General features: G+C 25.9%; 7 protein-coding genes across 7 annotated transcripts; 5 read left to right on the top strand and 2 right to left on the bottom strand.

Annotated features, from left to right (window-relative positions):
- Positions 1-43: 43 nt before the first annotated feature.
- On the top strand, positions 44-1,703 carry SRAE_1000233100 (26S proteasome non-ATPase regulatory subunit 10; the record flags this gene model as incomplete). The annotated part of the gene is made up of 4 exons (XM_024649394.1): positions 44-129; positions 169-694; positions 948-1,169; positions 1,227-1,703. 4 exons carry the CDS (start codon positions 44-46, stop codon positions 1,701-1,703), a joined length of 1,311 nt encoding a protein of 436 aa, XP_024503276.1.
- Positions 1,704-4,710: 3,007 nt separating this feature from the next.
- On the top strand, positions 4,711-5,273 carry SRAE_1000233000 (Uncharacterised protein family FAM98-containing protein; the record flags this gene model as incomplete). The annotated part of the gene is made up of 2 exons (XM_024649393.1): positions 4,711-4,818; positions 4,863-5,273. The coding sequence occupies 2 exons, from the start codon at positions 4,711-4,713 to the stop codon at positions 5,271-5,273; spliced, it is 519 nt and encodes a 172-aa protein (XP_024503275.1).
- Positions 5,274-5,750: 477 nt separating this feature from the next.
- Positions 5,751-7,332, top strand: SRAE_1000232900 (Hypothetical protein; the record flags this gene model as incomplete). The annotated part of the gene is made up of 2 exons (XM_024649392.1): positions 5,751-5,785; positions 5,841-7,332. 2 exons carry the CDS (start codon positions 5,751-5,753, stop codon positions 7,330-7,332), a joined length of 1,527 nt encoding a protein of 508 aa, XP_024503274.1.
- Positions 7,333-7,492: 160 nt separating this feature from the next.
- On the bottom strand, positions 7,493-8,710 carry SRAE_1000232800 (Zinc finger protein 622; the record flags this gene model as incomplete). The annotated part of the gene is made up of 2 exons (XM_024649391.1): positions 7,493-8,560; positions 8,600-8,710. The coding sequence occupies 2 exons, from the start codon at positions 8,708-8,710 to the stop codon at positions 7,493-7,495; spliced, it is 1,179 nt and encodes a 392-aa protein (XP_024503273.1).
- Positions 8,711-9,003: 293 nt separating this feature from the next.
- On the top strand, positions 9,004-9,672 carry SRAE_1000232700 (Short coiled-coil protein; the record flags this gene model as incomplete). Its single annotated transcript, XM_024649390.1, has 4 exons — positions 9,004-9,181; positions 9,225-9,369; positions 9,563-9,601; positions 9,666-9,672. The coding sequence occupies 4 exons, from the start codon at positions 9,004-9,006 to the stop codon at positions 9,670-9,672; spliced, it is 369 nt and encodes a 122-aa protein (XP_024503272.1).
- A 203-nt stretch (positions 9,673-9,875) lies between these two features.
- On the top strand, positions 9,876-10,822 carry SRAE_1000232600 (Winged helix-turn-helix DNA-binding domain and DDRGK domain containing protein family-containing protein; the record flags this gene model as incomplete). Its single annotated transcript, XM_024649389.1, has 2 exons — positions 9,876-10,146; positions 10,191-10,822. The coding sequence occupies 2 exons, from the start codon at positions 9,876-9,878 to the stop codon at positions 10,820-10,822; spliced, it is 903 nt and encodes a 300-aa protein (XP_024503271.1).
- Positions 10,823-11,262: 440 nt separating this feature from the next.
- Positions 11,263-14,748, bottom strand: SRAE_1000232500 (SKP1 component family and MADF domain and BTB/POZ fold domain and SKP1 component, dimerisation domain and SKP1 component, POZ domain-containing protein; the record flags this gene model as incomplete). The annotated part of the gene is made up of 5 exons (XM_024649388.1): positions 11,263-12,662; positions 12,708-12,787; positions 14,168-14,187; positions 14,231-14,601; positions 14,649-14,748. The coding sequence occupies 5 exons, from the start codon at positions 14,746-14,748 to the stop codon at positions 11,263-11,265; spliced, it is 1,971 nt and encodes a 656-aa protein (XP_024503270.1).
- Between the last annotated feature and the right edge of the window lie 191 nt (positions 14,749-14,939).

The raw sequence follows: 14,939 nt of genomic DNA, 5'->3' as shown, positions 1-14,939 counted from the left end.
TATATTTAATATATTTATTTTATTAAATGAAAACCTTTTTTAGATGGCCACAAAAAAAGATGTTGAAATTTTACAGAGTGAAATTATAAAAAAAGATTTAGATATAAAATCAAAAATATCAAGTATTATGTAAGTTATTTTTTAACATTTTATTTATATATATTTTAGGTTTCAAAAGTTTGACACCAAACTTGATTTACACAAATATATGAAAGATATACAAGAATTGATAGAAAGTCAACAGGGACTTGTTACAAAGTTTGAAGATATAGGACAGTCTTTTTTTTATGGTACAAATAAAAAGTCATTCTTAGAAAATGTGGTAGAGTATAAAAAAGAATGTGATTCAAATAGGGTAAATCTTCGAAAATCAATGATTAAAGCAACAAAACAAATTGAAGAAGATACTAAGAATCAACTATTCACATCAAATAATAGTAATATTTCACAAAAAAAGAATCGTGAACGCAATTTAAAACTTCAAAGTGAAGAAACGATGCAATTAATGCAAAATCTTCGTCAAAGATTAGTGAATCAGGTACAATTATCAGAAGAAGCTACTGATATTATTGTCAGTTCTTCAGATGTCATTGTTAGAACAAATGCACAAATGGATACTGTTGGAAGTCATATAAAAAGTGGTGGTGTTTTAATTAGACGTTACGGAAGGAGATTATTTACGGATAGAATTTTAGTATTTATATGTTTGGCTTTGTATTTTTCTATGATATTTCACATTTTAAACAAAAGAGTTTTTTCCAAATTTCCTATTCCATTTTATAATTTTTTTTTTCCAAATATATTCTCTAATGTAAATAATGGAGAAACTAACTACAATGAAAATTAAACAGGAATATATTTTGTACTTTTTTTTTAATTATTTGTTGATAAAAGTTAATTCTTTGTATTTTATCTTTTAAAATATATTATTTTATTAATAGTTTTAGACTATGATTCCTACTGTTGAAGAAAAAGCTGAATTAAGAGATCTTTTGTTAGAAAATAAAGCTGAACAAGCTAAAAGAATGATTGAAAAAAATAGATCTTTACTTGCAGCATTAGATGATACCGAAAGAGCACCAATACATTGGGCAGCCTCTGGAGGATGCCATCCAATTGTTGAACTAAGTATGAGAGAAACACCCCATCTTACTGATTCTTCTGATGATGTATGTATAATAGTATTTAAAAAAGTTATATTATTTTTAACAAAATATTTTTTTTAGAGTGGTTGGACACCGTTAATGATAGCAGCTTCAGCTGGTAGATATGAAATTGTAAAAACTCTTTTAACGTGCCCAAATGTCAATATTAATGCCCAAAATAAACTTGGATGTACACCATTAATTTATGCTATCTCAAAAAAAAGAATAAAAATTGGTGATCTTTTAATTGAAAATGGAGCTGATGTTAATATTCAAGATAATCTTGGTGGATCACCTCTTCATAGGGCAGCAGCTACAAATAATATAGAAGGTTGTCTATCATTATTAAAAAGTATAAAGTTAAGAATTGACATAATGGATAAATATGGTAATACACCTTTACATGAAGCAGCAGCAGAAGGAAATGAAGAAGTAGCATTTTTACTTGCTAAAAATGGAGCAAATATTGGTTTATTGAATCAGGAAGATAAGACACCTATAGATGTAGCTAGAACAACAGAATTGATGAAAAAATTGAAAATTGTCGGTGATCAATGATATTTACACAAGTATTTTTTTTTTCCTTTATTTTCTTCATTAAGTAGTATTTAGTTTAAACAAACACTAAAATCATATTTAAATGTATTTACAAGCGCGCGCTTCGCGCACGCTTGCTTGCATGCATGTCCTTTTGTGTAAGCTATAGATTTTTTCATTTTATAGGTGATTTAAAGCATGTATTTCAAACGCTCAAATTTTAAAAATTTTTTAAATAATGTGATCTATTGTATCATAAAAAAATATTTTTTGATTATTTCCTTATTTTTCAACATTTTTTTATTTTTTTAAAATTTTTCTATATGCAAATTGATAAAATAGTTATAAGAATAAATAATTAAATCTTTAAATTTATACATTGACATTTTTCCTTTACAGCTATAGCTATAAAAAACAATTAGTGTAAAAAATCATTTATTTTTTTAATTTATTATTATTATAAATATAAAATTATAAAATATATAAAAGTTAAAAAAAATTAACGTAAATTGTTACATTATCATTATAAATTGGTATATATCTTTTTTTTATGCTGATATTTGTGCTGAATAACACTTTTTAAAACTTTGATTATCCTAAGAGGAAAAAATTGTTAGAAATTTTTTACACGTTTTCGCGCATAACTCAAGAACGAAAAATGATAAAAATATGATCTAGTAGCTAAAATGTAGAGAATAAAAATCCCCCGAGGTGTTTTTTTCATTTTTTTTAAAAAATTCATTTTTTCAAGAATTATAACGTTTTGAAAATTTTTAAAAATTTTTGAATTTTTTAAATGGAAGATGATTTTTAGTTAATATCTCAAGAACAAATGATTTGTTTGAGACCGTACTTATGCCATTCGAAAGAGCACAAATTAATTAATAATTTTTGTTCTTATCACCATTTCTTAAAATTAAGTTTTTAAAAAGTTATGACTGATAAAAATTTAAAAAAAATTTTTAATTTGAAAATTTTTTTTTTTTTTTTTTTTAAACCGGCATAACTCAAGAACGAAAAATGATAAAAATATGATCTAGTAGCCAAAATGTAGAGAATAAAAATCCCCCGAGGAGTTTTTTTCATTTTTTCAAAAAAATCATTTTTTCAAGAATTACAGCGTTTTGAAAATTTTTAAAAAATTTTGAATTTTTTACTTAACTTTAAACCATCATATCTCACTTAAAAATTCATCTTTTCGAAAAATTAAGGTCGGAAACGTTTTCTACGGCCTTTTTTACCTTTACGTCAAATTTTGCTAAAATAACTCTTGAAACTTAAACGTTGCAGCAAATGAAACATTTGCAGCTTTTGCTGCAATATCTATATGAAGACGCAATTTTTTTTAAAAATTATTGAACTTTTTGTGATCAGCGCATTTTTTTACCCTAGGATAAATTAAAAAATATTAAAAATTCTAAAAAAATTTTTCCTACTTAATTCTCGCCTATATATATTTAGGGTTAGGATTGTTTAATCTCAAGAATGGAACGTCCGTTTTTAGTAAACGTAATCTCATTCGAAAGAGCATCAAATAATCTATCAATAGTATTTTTATTGTTATGTTAAAAAATTGCATATTAAAAAGTTATGAGCAAGTAATAGAAAAAGGACAAAAATTGTTAAAATTGTTAAATAAATTTTAAATTTTACACTTTTTCAAGAATATCTCGAGAACGCGAAATGATAAAGATATGGTATATTAGTCAAAATGTAGAGAAAAAAATTCTCTAGGGTACCTTTTTTTTTATTTTTCATAAAAATCTTTTTTTTCAAAAGTTATAGAGCTTTAAAAATTTTAAAAATTTAAAAATTTTTTTAAATTGACAATGTGTTTTTGCTTATATCTCAAGAACAAATAATTCAATTAAGATGATACTTATACCATTTTATAGAGCACAAAAAAATGTACAATTTCTATCTCCGTCATTATATTATAAAAATAAGTTTTTAAAAAGTTATGACTGATAAAAGTTAAAAAAAAGTTCAAAATTTAAAGACTTAAAAAATATGCAAAAACTATTTCAAGAATATCTCGAGAACGCGAAATGATAAAGATATGGTATATTAGTCAAAATGTAGAGAACAAAATTCTGTGGGGACGTTTTTTTTATTTTTTTAAAAAATCTTTTTTTTCAAAAGTTATAGAGCTTTAAAAATTTTAAAAAATTAAAAAAAAAATATTAATAAAAAAAGTAAAATTAGTTTTTTGCTTATATCTCAAGAACAAATAATTCAATTAAGATGATACTTATATCATTTTATAGAGCATAAAAAAATAAATAATTTTTATTTGCATCACTTTTTCGTAAAATTAATTTTTTAAAAAGTTATGACTGATAAAAAAAAAAATTAATTCAAAATTTTACACTTTTTCAAGAATATCTCGAGAACGGAAAATGATAAAGATATGGCATATTAGTCAAAATGTAGAGAAAAAAATTCTCTAGGGTACCTTTTTTTTTATTTCTCAAAAATATTATTTTTTTCAAAAGTTATAAAGATTTAAAATTTTTAAATTTTATACCTAACTTTAGATTATCATATCTCACTTAAAACTTCATCTTTTTGAAAAAATAAGGCCGGAAACGTTTTCTCCGACCTTTTTTTACCTTAGGGTCAAATTTTGTTAAAGAAACTATTGAAATTGTAATGTTACAGCAAATGAAACATGAGCTGTTTTTGCTGCACTTTAATGCACCTTGCTGCAATATCTATATGAAGACGCAATTTTTTCAAAAAATTATTGAACTTTTCGTGTTCAGCGCATTTTTTTACTCTAGGAAAAATTAAAAAATATTAAAAATTCTAAAAAAATTTTTCTTACTCAATTCTCGTCTATATATATTTAGGATTATTAAATGAATAAAATTTTACTTTAAAGAACCTTTATTTACAAATCCCACTGTAGACATTTTATCGTTATTGAATCTCAAAACGATTTATTGTAAACTATAATATTTTTATTTTAAAATATATTAGTATATAAATAGTTGTTACTAAAAAGTTTTGATTTATTTTTAAAACTATGGAAACTGATAGTGTTACACAACATACATATCAATTATTGTGTGATGTTTTTGATTTAGAACCTACATTATCTATAAAAGATTCATTTAAAATAATTAATCAAAAAGTAAGTATTTATTTTTTCTATAATAATTCTCAATTTATTTTTAGTTGATTCAATATCAAAAAGATAATGTTATAAAGAAGCCTTTAATTAATGAACCTTTATCCAAAAAAGAAGAACAGATTCTTAGTAATGTTAATAATGTAATGTTTAATGATTATAAACAACGAGAAAATTTGTTCAAACTTCGTTCTCAAGCAACTCTAGACACTTTTCGTTATTCTAAAGCAAAGCACTTCAAAGAAACTGACTATAATAATATGCTTAAAGCGGAAGAATCTAAAGATTTACCATCTATTGAAAAATTGACTATTCCACGTATTTTATCTGCATCAGAAGATTCATTACAAGTTGAAAAAATATCAGGTGGAAATATTAACAAGAATATTGATATTCCAACTAAGAAGTATGTTGTTGTGGAAAAACCAAAAGATCGTGGAGGGCGTATGAAAGTTTAAAAGATTAACTTCAAAAGTATTTTTACTGGTAAAATGAATATTTTAATTTTTACTTGTTGAATATAATTTTTTTTTATTTATTTATAAATTGTATTTATCATAAATTGTACTTTTAAATATATTGTCTTGAATTATTTTTAACAACAATCAAAAGAATTTATTATCAAATAATCTAAATGCCAGCCGTTTGACTGATCATGTATTGTATCATAATTGCTTGGTAGAAATAGATAATACATAATATATATAATTATATTGGCAAAGAGGTTAAAGAGTGTGTTAAAAAGAATTTTAGTATAGACAAAACATTTCGTTTTAAAACTTATACGCGGGTAAAGTGCGTATAAGATAATTTATATTACTCGCATTTCACAATTAACCTAACTGTCGCGAATACGACAATTCATCTTTATACTTTGATCTGATTGCCAAAATTTTTACAAAAATATAGGATTCAAAATATTTTAATATAATACTATGGATACACCAAAAATTAATAGTTATAAGCGAAGGTATTAAAATTTCTTTTTTTTTTTCTAGATTTATATATGATTATGATGTTTTTAGAGTATCAGTTGTGGATAAGTCTCATGAATTAATAAATTATTTTAACAATCATATGGATAAACTTAAGAAGATGTGGGATGAAATAGATATGATAGAAGAAATGAGAGTTGAAAGAACAACAACATTTTATGAGACTATGAAAGATGTCATAGATTTCATGGTTAATGAAGAAACAACAAATTACAATGAAGTTTTTGAAGATTCAAGAAAATTTTGGCAAGAAGTTAGTGAAACTCGAACAGCTTTAGGTATGGATCAGTATGATATTGGAAATTTACGTCCTAATACCATTGCATATTGTAAAAACTTAAAGAAAGAAATTGAAAATTTGGCAATAGAAAGGGAAAAATTGATTGAAAAACAGATTGAAACTTTTAATTCTGTTGAAGTTCTATGTCATAAATTATCACTTCCTGTATCAAATATGGCACAGAAAGGTTCTTTACTTAATCCAGAAAGATGGAATGAACTTCAAGAGGAATATTCATCTTTATCTAATTTATTTGAAAAACGTAAAAAGGAATTTTTGAGTGCAAGAGAAAATATTATGAAATTGAAAGGATACATGAAAAGACTTTGTTCACAACGAGAGACTACTATGTTAACAATTGATGTTGATGGAGATAATTTTGTCTGCTCAGAGGAATTTTTGAGTGAAGTTAAGTTTGTTTTGGAAGAGACTCAGGTTGAGTATGATGAATGGAAACGTGAAAGAATAACTCTTTACAATGATGCTGTTAATCAATTACGTTCTTTATACGAAAAATGTTCTGTTCCTGATTTAAACAGACTTTTTCCAGATGATTTTATTCCTGATTTTGTTGATGATAGCAGCATGGATAAAATCCAAGATGAGATAGCAGAATATGACTCAAAATATCAACGTTTTAAGGAGTTGTATGATGCATATTATAATTGGTCAATTGCATGGAATGATCACTTACAAGTAGAGGCTGATCTTGCTGATCCAAATGTTTATAAGAATCGTGCTGGACATATTCAACAAGTTCTGACTTTACAAAAAGATGCAGATAAAAGATTGAAATTGTATATGAAAAAATTGGAATCATTAAATGATCCAACTATTAAAATTAACGGATTAACTTTGTATGAAAATGCTCTTCAAATTGTTGAAGATAACAAAAAACAAAAGGAGATTGAGAGGCAATGGAAACTAGAACAAAAGAAGGAAAATATAAAGATGGAAGCATTATATGGAACAAAGTCTCCACGCTCATTAAAAAAGACACCACGTCACGGTACAACGCTTGCTCGGCAATCATTGTTTGATATCTCTGGCATTAGTACAATTGTTCCTGTCAAGGGATATGGTACAGATGTCAGAATATTTGGACCTAAAACATCATCTCCAAAACATTTATCTGGAGCAGATCGTACACCATTAAAAAGAGATCCTTTTAAAACTCCTAAAAAGACATCTTCAAAGACACCTGGAAGAACACCAATAAAAACTCCTTCTAAGAAACCGTAATTTTAACTTTTATTTTTTTTGTGATTGTATTCTATAGTTGTATATTTTTTTTTCTCTTGTATATATTTGTATTATTATTGTAGTCAAGGCGGTTTATGAAGTAAAAATGATAAAAAGTTTTTATTACAACAAATAACAAATATGATAATAATAAAAAAAATTAATTTCTAGCTTGTCCTTGAGCTCCTTTAGATTTAAACAGCTTATTACTTTTAATACCTAATTGCATAATGTATTTTTCTTTAAGTTTTCTCAAGAATTTCATATCTCTGGCACGTGATTTAATCTCTGGAGTTGTTGGTTCACCAGTACCAATAGCTTTCATATTTGAAAACTTTTTGATATTATCATGGTTACCTGAATAAACTACTAATTCATTTGAATGTCTAAGGTTTTGTCTATAGTACTTTTGTAATGATCTATGTCCAACAGCAATACCAGAAGGTAAAATTAACGAATATCCTTCATCAATCATTGGATTATCCTGATTAATATATTCCTCATCATTTTCATCGAAAAGTGGACTATAATCATAGAAGTCATAATATTCAATAATTTTATCACCATCAATATCAATTTTGCAATGTCCCTTATCAACCATGTGTTGCCTACAAGATTCAATTGTTGGGAAACGACTCCTTGTTTCAGGACAATAAATACAGAATCTACCACAACCTATTTTATATCCTAAGAATTCAACAAAAGCTTCATTATCAGAAACAAATCTACTATCAGGGAAGAAAAATCCATGAACTGTTTTCATATGATTCCAGTTATCATCAAATGTTTTATATTTGTTGGTACAGAATAGACAAGATGTTGTAGGTATTGCATCTTCTTCATTAATATCATCATCATCATTAACTTCTTCTGAATTTTCGTTATCTTCATCTGATATTATCATATCTTCTTTGTCTTTTTGAATTTCATTCATATGAACATCATTAGTTTTTGTAACTCCAATAGCTTTATTTTTCTTAGAAACTGTATAAACAATAGCAGATTCAGTATCTTGTTGTTTTTCTTTAAATTTAATTTCATTTTCCTTGTGTCTTTTTGAACTTATATGTGTATTGTATGAATTAATTGATTTAAATAATTTTCCACAAGCTGCACAATAAGTATTTACTTGTGTTGTAGAATTTATAATTTCCTGTTTTTTTTGTACAGTAAATTGTTCTTTCTTTTCTTCAAATAATTTGAATGTTATTGGAGGTAAATCAGCTTCCTAAAAATATAAATTATTTAAAAAATAAAGAAATCTTACCTTTCTTTTTAAATTATAACGATGCCATTCACTTTTATAATGATCTCTTTGAAGATCACCATTAGCAAATTTTACTTTGCATGTTATACAAGTGAAAGTTATTTCCATCATTGAGAATTAATGCCAAGAAATTTGAATAATTTTACTAATTTAATATCACACATTTTCTTAAACCGAATTTCTAATATTGTTGGAGTATAATGTATACGTTGTCATATGAAAAGCACCATATGTTTGAAGTAAGAGAGAGAGATCTAAACAACAATTTTGTTAGTTTGCTCTAAAGTCTTTTTCTCTCTTCTGTTTATAATTTTGTTATATTATCATAAGGCTGTTTGGGGTTTTGGTATATATTAGTAGTCCTAAATTATTGATAAAATATTATTTTTTCCAATATATTTTTCATGGAGAAACATTCAATTGAAAATGATATCCCTTTAGCGGATGATGAAAATGTACCAAATGAATTAAATTTAAGTAGTAGAAAACCCAAACCAGCTCAACCTTTACCTCAAGCAGAAGACCAAGAGGAGAAGGCACGATTAATTGCTCAAATTCTTGAACTTCAAAATACTCTTGAAGGTAATTTCTATTTATTTTATTTAAAAATAGATTTTTTTTTAAGATTTAAGTTCCCGTGTTGATAGTGTTAAGGAAGAAAGTATGAAATTACGATCTGAAAATCAGGTACTAGGGCAGTACATCAAGAATCTTATGCATTCTAGCAGTTTGTTTCAACCTGTGAATTCTCCAAAAAATTCTAACATGAAGTAATATTATATTTTAAAATTAAATACTAAACTTTTTTCTAACAATTTTGTACAAGTTTCTTTTCCTTTTATAATTTGATGATCTCTTTTTTTTTCTTCTAATAATTAGTATATATTTCTACCCATTTAAATAATTTTAGCTATTTTAAATATAAATAAATTTTTATCCTTTATAAATGTTTTTCAATTTCAGTGAGCAGAAATATGAAATAAATATTGAGGAAGGAGAAATGTATGAAAATTTCTACTGGTAAATTTCAGTGCAATTACGAAATTATATATATCAATTGTTTAAGAATTTAATTTTTTTTATAAAAAATAATTTTTCATTAATAATAAAAGATAGAGTTTCAATGTGTGTTATTTATTATATTTTCCTGTAACGGCTTTCTGTATAACAAAATAGTTTGTTGTTGGATAACAGTCTCTTGATAGACGAAATTTTAACTACACACATTAATTATATATATATATATTTTTGTGTTTTGGTAGATTTTTATTCTAATATGATAGTAGAAACTTCTCCTATTAATTTGTATATAGCTGTTGGATGTCTTTTTGTTTTATTTATTCTAATTCTTATTGGTATATTTAAGTTTATAAATGATGGAAAAAAAATTAAAGAAAGGGAAAATGAGGTAGATATGTTAATAAGAGGTGTTGAAAGGCAACAGGTAAGAAATGCTCCTGGTTTGAGAAGAAGAATGAATGTAAGAAGAGATTCAGAGGATGATGATATCGATGATGATAATAATATGGATGAAAACTATTCAGATGGTAATATTTCCCCATGGAATTTTTTTTAATTATCTTTTTTTCAGATGATGGAGAGATTAACTTTTCAAAAATGGGGAAAAAAAAAGCCGCAAAGATGCAAGCAAAATTAGAAAGAAAACGCCAAAAAGAATATGAAGCAAGAGAACGTGAAGAGAGGAAAAGACAACAACTATTAAAAGAACAAAAAGATGAAGAAATTAAAGCTAGAGAAGAAGCTGCAGAAAAGGAACGTGAAGAAAAAGAACAAAAAGAAAAAGAAGAAAGGGAAAAACGTGAGTATGAAGAATATTTAAAGATGAAAGAAGCATTTAATATTGAGGAAGAAGGTGTTAATGAATTAGATGAGGATGCATCAAAAAATTTAAAAGAAGAATTTATAAATTATATAAAAGAAGCCAAAGTTGTTAATTTAGATGAGGTTGCTTCAAAGTTTAATCTTTCTGTGTCTGATGTTAGCAATCGTCTAACAGTTTTCCTCGATGATGGTAGTATATCAGGTGTTATCGACGACCGTGGGAAATTTATTTACATTACTGAAGAAGAATGGAAGAGTGTAGCACAATTTATTAATTGTAGAGGACGAGTTAGTTTACAAGAAATAGTTGATTCTTCAAACAGGTTAATTTCCTTGGAATCCAAAGTACCATTGAACAATGAAATATGTATTAATTTATAAAAATTTTTATTAATTGATAAAATAAAATTGTGAAACAATTTGTTTAAAACTTTTTGATAATTAATATTTTAAAAAAAATGAATGAATATATAATGAAGATATTTATAGATTAATGATATTTCTTAAGAAAATTATCTAAAAAAGTTTTCCAATATTAAACACAAATTTACAAAAGATTATAATTATTTTTTAAATTTTTTAAATAAGGAAAACTTTTAGATTTTTACAGAGATATCAAAATCTATAATAAAAAGGATTACTCGACATTTAAAATAATGGATACCTTTTTGTCCTATCACAAAAATATCTAAGTTAATTATAACTATCGACAAATTTTATTTGTAATGGACTTTTAATTTTAAACAATTTACAGAAATATATTTAAAAACAAAAATAAAATATTTTTTTATTAATAAGTTCTTTATCGCCTTTTATTAATTTTATTTGGGGTGGGGAACTAACGGATAAGTGCCCGTTCTTCTGCGAGGGGGTGGTCTAAAAGCATGTGGTGATGATGAAGCATGGGTACGAATATCGACGACTTCATCATTTGTGTAAGTTGATAATTTTGAAATTCTAACATTATACAGGATCTTTTGAACATTTAACTTAAATCGAGCTTTCTCAATGTCACTAGCGGATCCTAGGTATCCAACTATTTCACCTGTAAACATCGCATCTTCTTGAGAAATAACTTCACCGTCAAGGAAGGTACCGGGTAAGACAAAAGCTGTTGTTGGTCTAGATTTTCTTGTGTCTATATTTATTGTATCCAAATCAAAATTTGATATGTCATTGGGATTTGATGAGAGATAGGACTGAGATATATGTGAAGTAGCATCAATATCACCAGGCTCAGGTCTTGATGATGATTGATTTTGAAAATGAGAATCGTTTAATGAAAAATCTGGTTGGGATATAGAATCTGAGTGATCAGGTTCCTCAAGGTATGTATCAACTTTACGTTTTTTTGTACTATTATGTGGATCAGGTGTTAACAGAGCAGAAGATTTTGTTGAAAATAAATCATAATTATCAGTCTCAGTAACAAGAACGTTATTTTTATCAGTTTCTAAAAGAAATGATGAAGAAGGTTCTGATTCCTCATGTTTAATAGAGGTAAGTTTTGAAGAAATAGAATCCATAAGAGAAGGATTGTCAGTTATCACATTACTAGCAAAGTGATGAGCTGTGAGATCTTTGAGAGTTTTAGCAGTTATTCTTGATGCCTGCCCATTCTTTACAAAAACAGGATTACCATTCTTATCAACAGTTCTTATTTCGCGTAGCGATTTAGAAGGCTGATTTCTTCTTTTTGCAGGTACCTGCCTTGTAGAATTTGAATCAGAATCAACAAGATATGGATCAATCCATTTCATTTCTTCAAAAAGTTTTGCAGATGATATGCTACCAATAGTATTATTCTCCTGCGGATAACAATTTTTTTTAAGCTTCCTCTTTTTCCTTAATTTGACATATCGATCACGTAACCTTTTCCATTGAATCTGTAAACCAGGACCTCCGCCAGGAAAATTTAATTCAACGGCAAATCTTTTCCATATTTCTAACCTATAAGCAGTACATGCTGGTTTATTACCATAATAAGGATTATTAGAATCATATAAACATGGTTCACTTTTCACTTTTCTAATTAATTGAAATCCTAACGTTTCTAATTCCGGTCTAGAAAGTTTTCTAGGAGAATTACTTTTTTCTCTATTTTCATTATTATCACTACTGTCATCTAGTAATTCCTCTTTTACACATTCTTCTTTTAAATCTTCACTCTTTATATTACAATTTTCACCATTTTCAAATACCATATCTTCAATCATAGGATCTAAAATACAAAAAATATTCTATAGAAAAATGAATTTTTACAAACCTAACTTAAATGAGGTTGAATGTAGGAGGGTAAATGAATTGGAGGGATAGGAGTCAATTTTGGCTTCCTCCACGCCAAAACTTTTGTCGAAGAGTAGTAATTCAGTAATCTTGAAAAATTAGTATAATTTTACCGCCACAATAACGCTTGCAACACATAAAATATATGTAATGTCAGCTCGTTCAATATATTTTGGAGAAATGTTTATGTAAACAAAAATTTTAAGGCTTTCATAACGATCATTTTTGGATGTTTACAGCCATATGTCATATGAAATTTTTTTAATATTTAATAAGCTATAATGGTAGAGATCTTTAATTTTACCTTTATGAATTTTTTTTTTGTTATTATTTTAAAAAATATGACATAAATAACTTTATTTTAAAATATAAAATTAAGTAACTACATTATATATATTAATGGTAAATGATTTAACAAAATATAACTGGTAATTAAAAATTTTTACTTTTTAAAGTAGATTTATTACTATTGTAAATTTTTAAAAACCATTTAATTATATAAAAAGACAAGTATGATGAAAAAGTTAGAATGTTGAAACATTATAGATATAATCTTTTTATAAAATTTGAAGTAAATTTTTATATCAATACATTTAACGATATCAATCAGTAACAACTGAATTTTTTTACTTTTAAATCATTGGAAATTTTCAATTTTATTCTTTATAATTATTTATACAAACAGTATATTTTGATTGGCAACTTATAATCATCAACATTTAATATAATAGTGCACTGTGCATTTATTATTTATTTTTATTAAAATGATAAATGTATATATATATATAATTTAGTGGTATGTCATATATTTTCTTATTCTTTTGAAAAATAAAATAATGATGTAATAACTTTCTTTTGAGTGTTAATCTTCAAGATAATATTTATTATCTTAGTTATAAAAGTACATAGATACTTTGAACATAAATCTAGTGGATTTAATTATTTCTACTGAAAAAAATAAAAGTGCGTTTCTATATAAAGAAAAATGTCAAGGGGCTGCTAGCAAACACTTGGTAGCTTAAATGTCATCGTTTCTACAATAAAGACCAACAATCTATATAATGAAAATATATTTTTTAAGACAACGCATATATATAGAAACTTCTATGTGGGGATTTAAAAAAACTGTTGGTAAAATTTAAAAAATTTCCCATGTAGAAAAAAATTTTGTTTAAACTAAAAGAAATGACAATGATGTATATATTAATACCAAAAAATTAATAAAAAAAAAAATTTTTTTTTACATGTCAGGAGTAACATATAGTAAATATTTTATTTAGAAAATCAATATTAGAATATGAGTTGTCACCAACTAACAAACAAAAATCACACAACAAAAAAGTAGTGTTAATTGGAACTCTTGCTGTTTGGTGGAAAAAACATTTGAATTATACAATTATTTCTATTAAAAATACGGTTCAAAATGTTTAATCTTCACACCATGCGTTTTCTTTTTTAATCTAAAATAAAAAAATTAAAGTCTAAAAAAAATTGAAAAAATACCTGTTCTTCCTCTTCTGCAGTAAAATCATTACGAATATTAAAAGTTCTTCTGATCTCATCAGGACTTTTTCCTTTAATCATATTAGCAACAGTCTTGCAAGTTACATCTAACAACCCCTTGATGTCCAAGTAATTGGCAGCCAGAATGAGTTCGAATAAAGTTCCTTGGTCAACTTTGAGAAACTCAATATCCCAAGATGGGATGTCATCAGTACGTTTTTCATGTTGATCACCGTCATCGTGACTTGGTGGATCTTCTTTGTGGAAGTTGCACCATTGAATGATACGTTTGATTATATTTCCATTGAGATTTTGAAGCTCAATAGGATCAATAGACAATTCCTCATCAGAAGAAAAGTCAACTCCGAGATCTAATAATAAATAGCATAAGATAAAAAGAATTTCTATACAAACTAACCGGTTAACATTGTATGAAGTGTTCCAGATTGTTTGATAACATCATATTCCAACTCAAATGTCTCTCCGTCAGAACTTTTAACTGGTACTTTAACAACCATTATAAACACTAGAAAATACCAAACTGAAAACTAAAACCAATAAAAATAAATATACTATATAAACATTAGCAAAAGTAGGCACGTGATACCATATTAGAAAACATGGAATTAAATACAAATTTGTTTTCAAGTTAAAAAGATGAAAAAAAAAACAATCAAGTGGGAACATATTAAAGTATTTCAAAATTAGA

This window comes from Strongyloides ratti (assembly GCF_001040885.1).
Source record: "Strongyloides ratti genome assembly S_ratti_ED321, chromosome : 1".
Classification (NCBI taxonomy): domain Eukaryota; kingdom Metazoa; phylum Nematoda; class Chromadorea; order Rhabditida; family Strongyloididae; genus Strongyloides; species Strongyloides ratti.
Note: the sequence above shows the minus strand (reverse complement) of the source record. Positions and strands in the feature narration are given on the sequence as shown.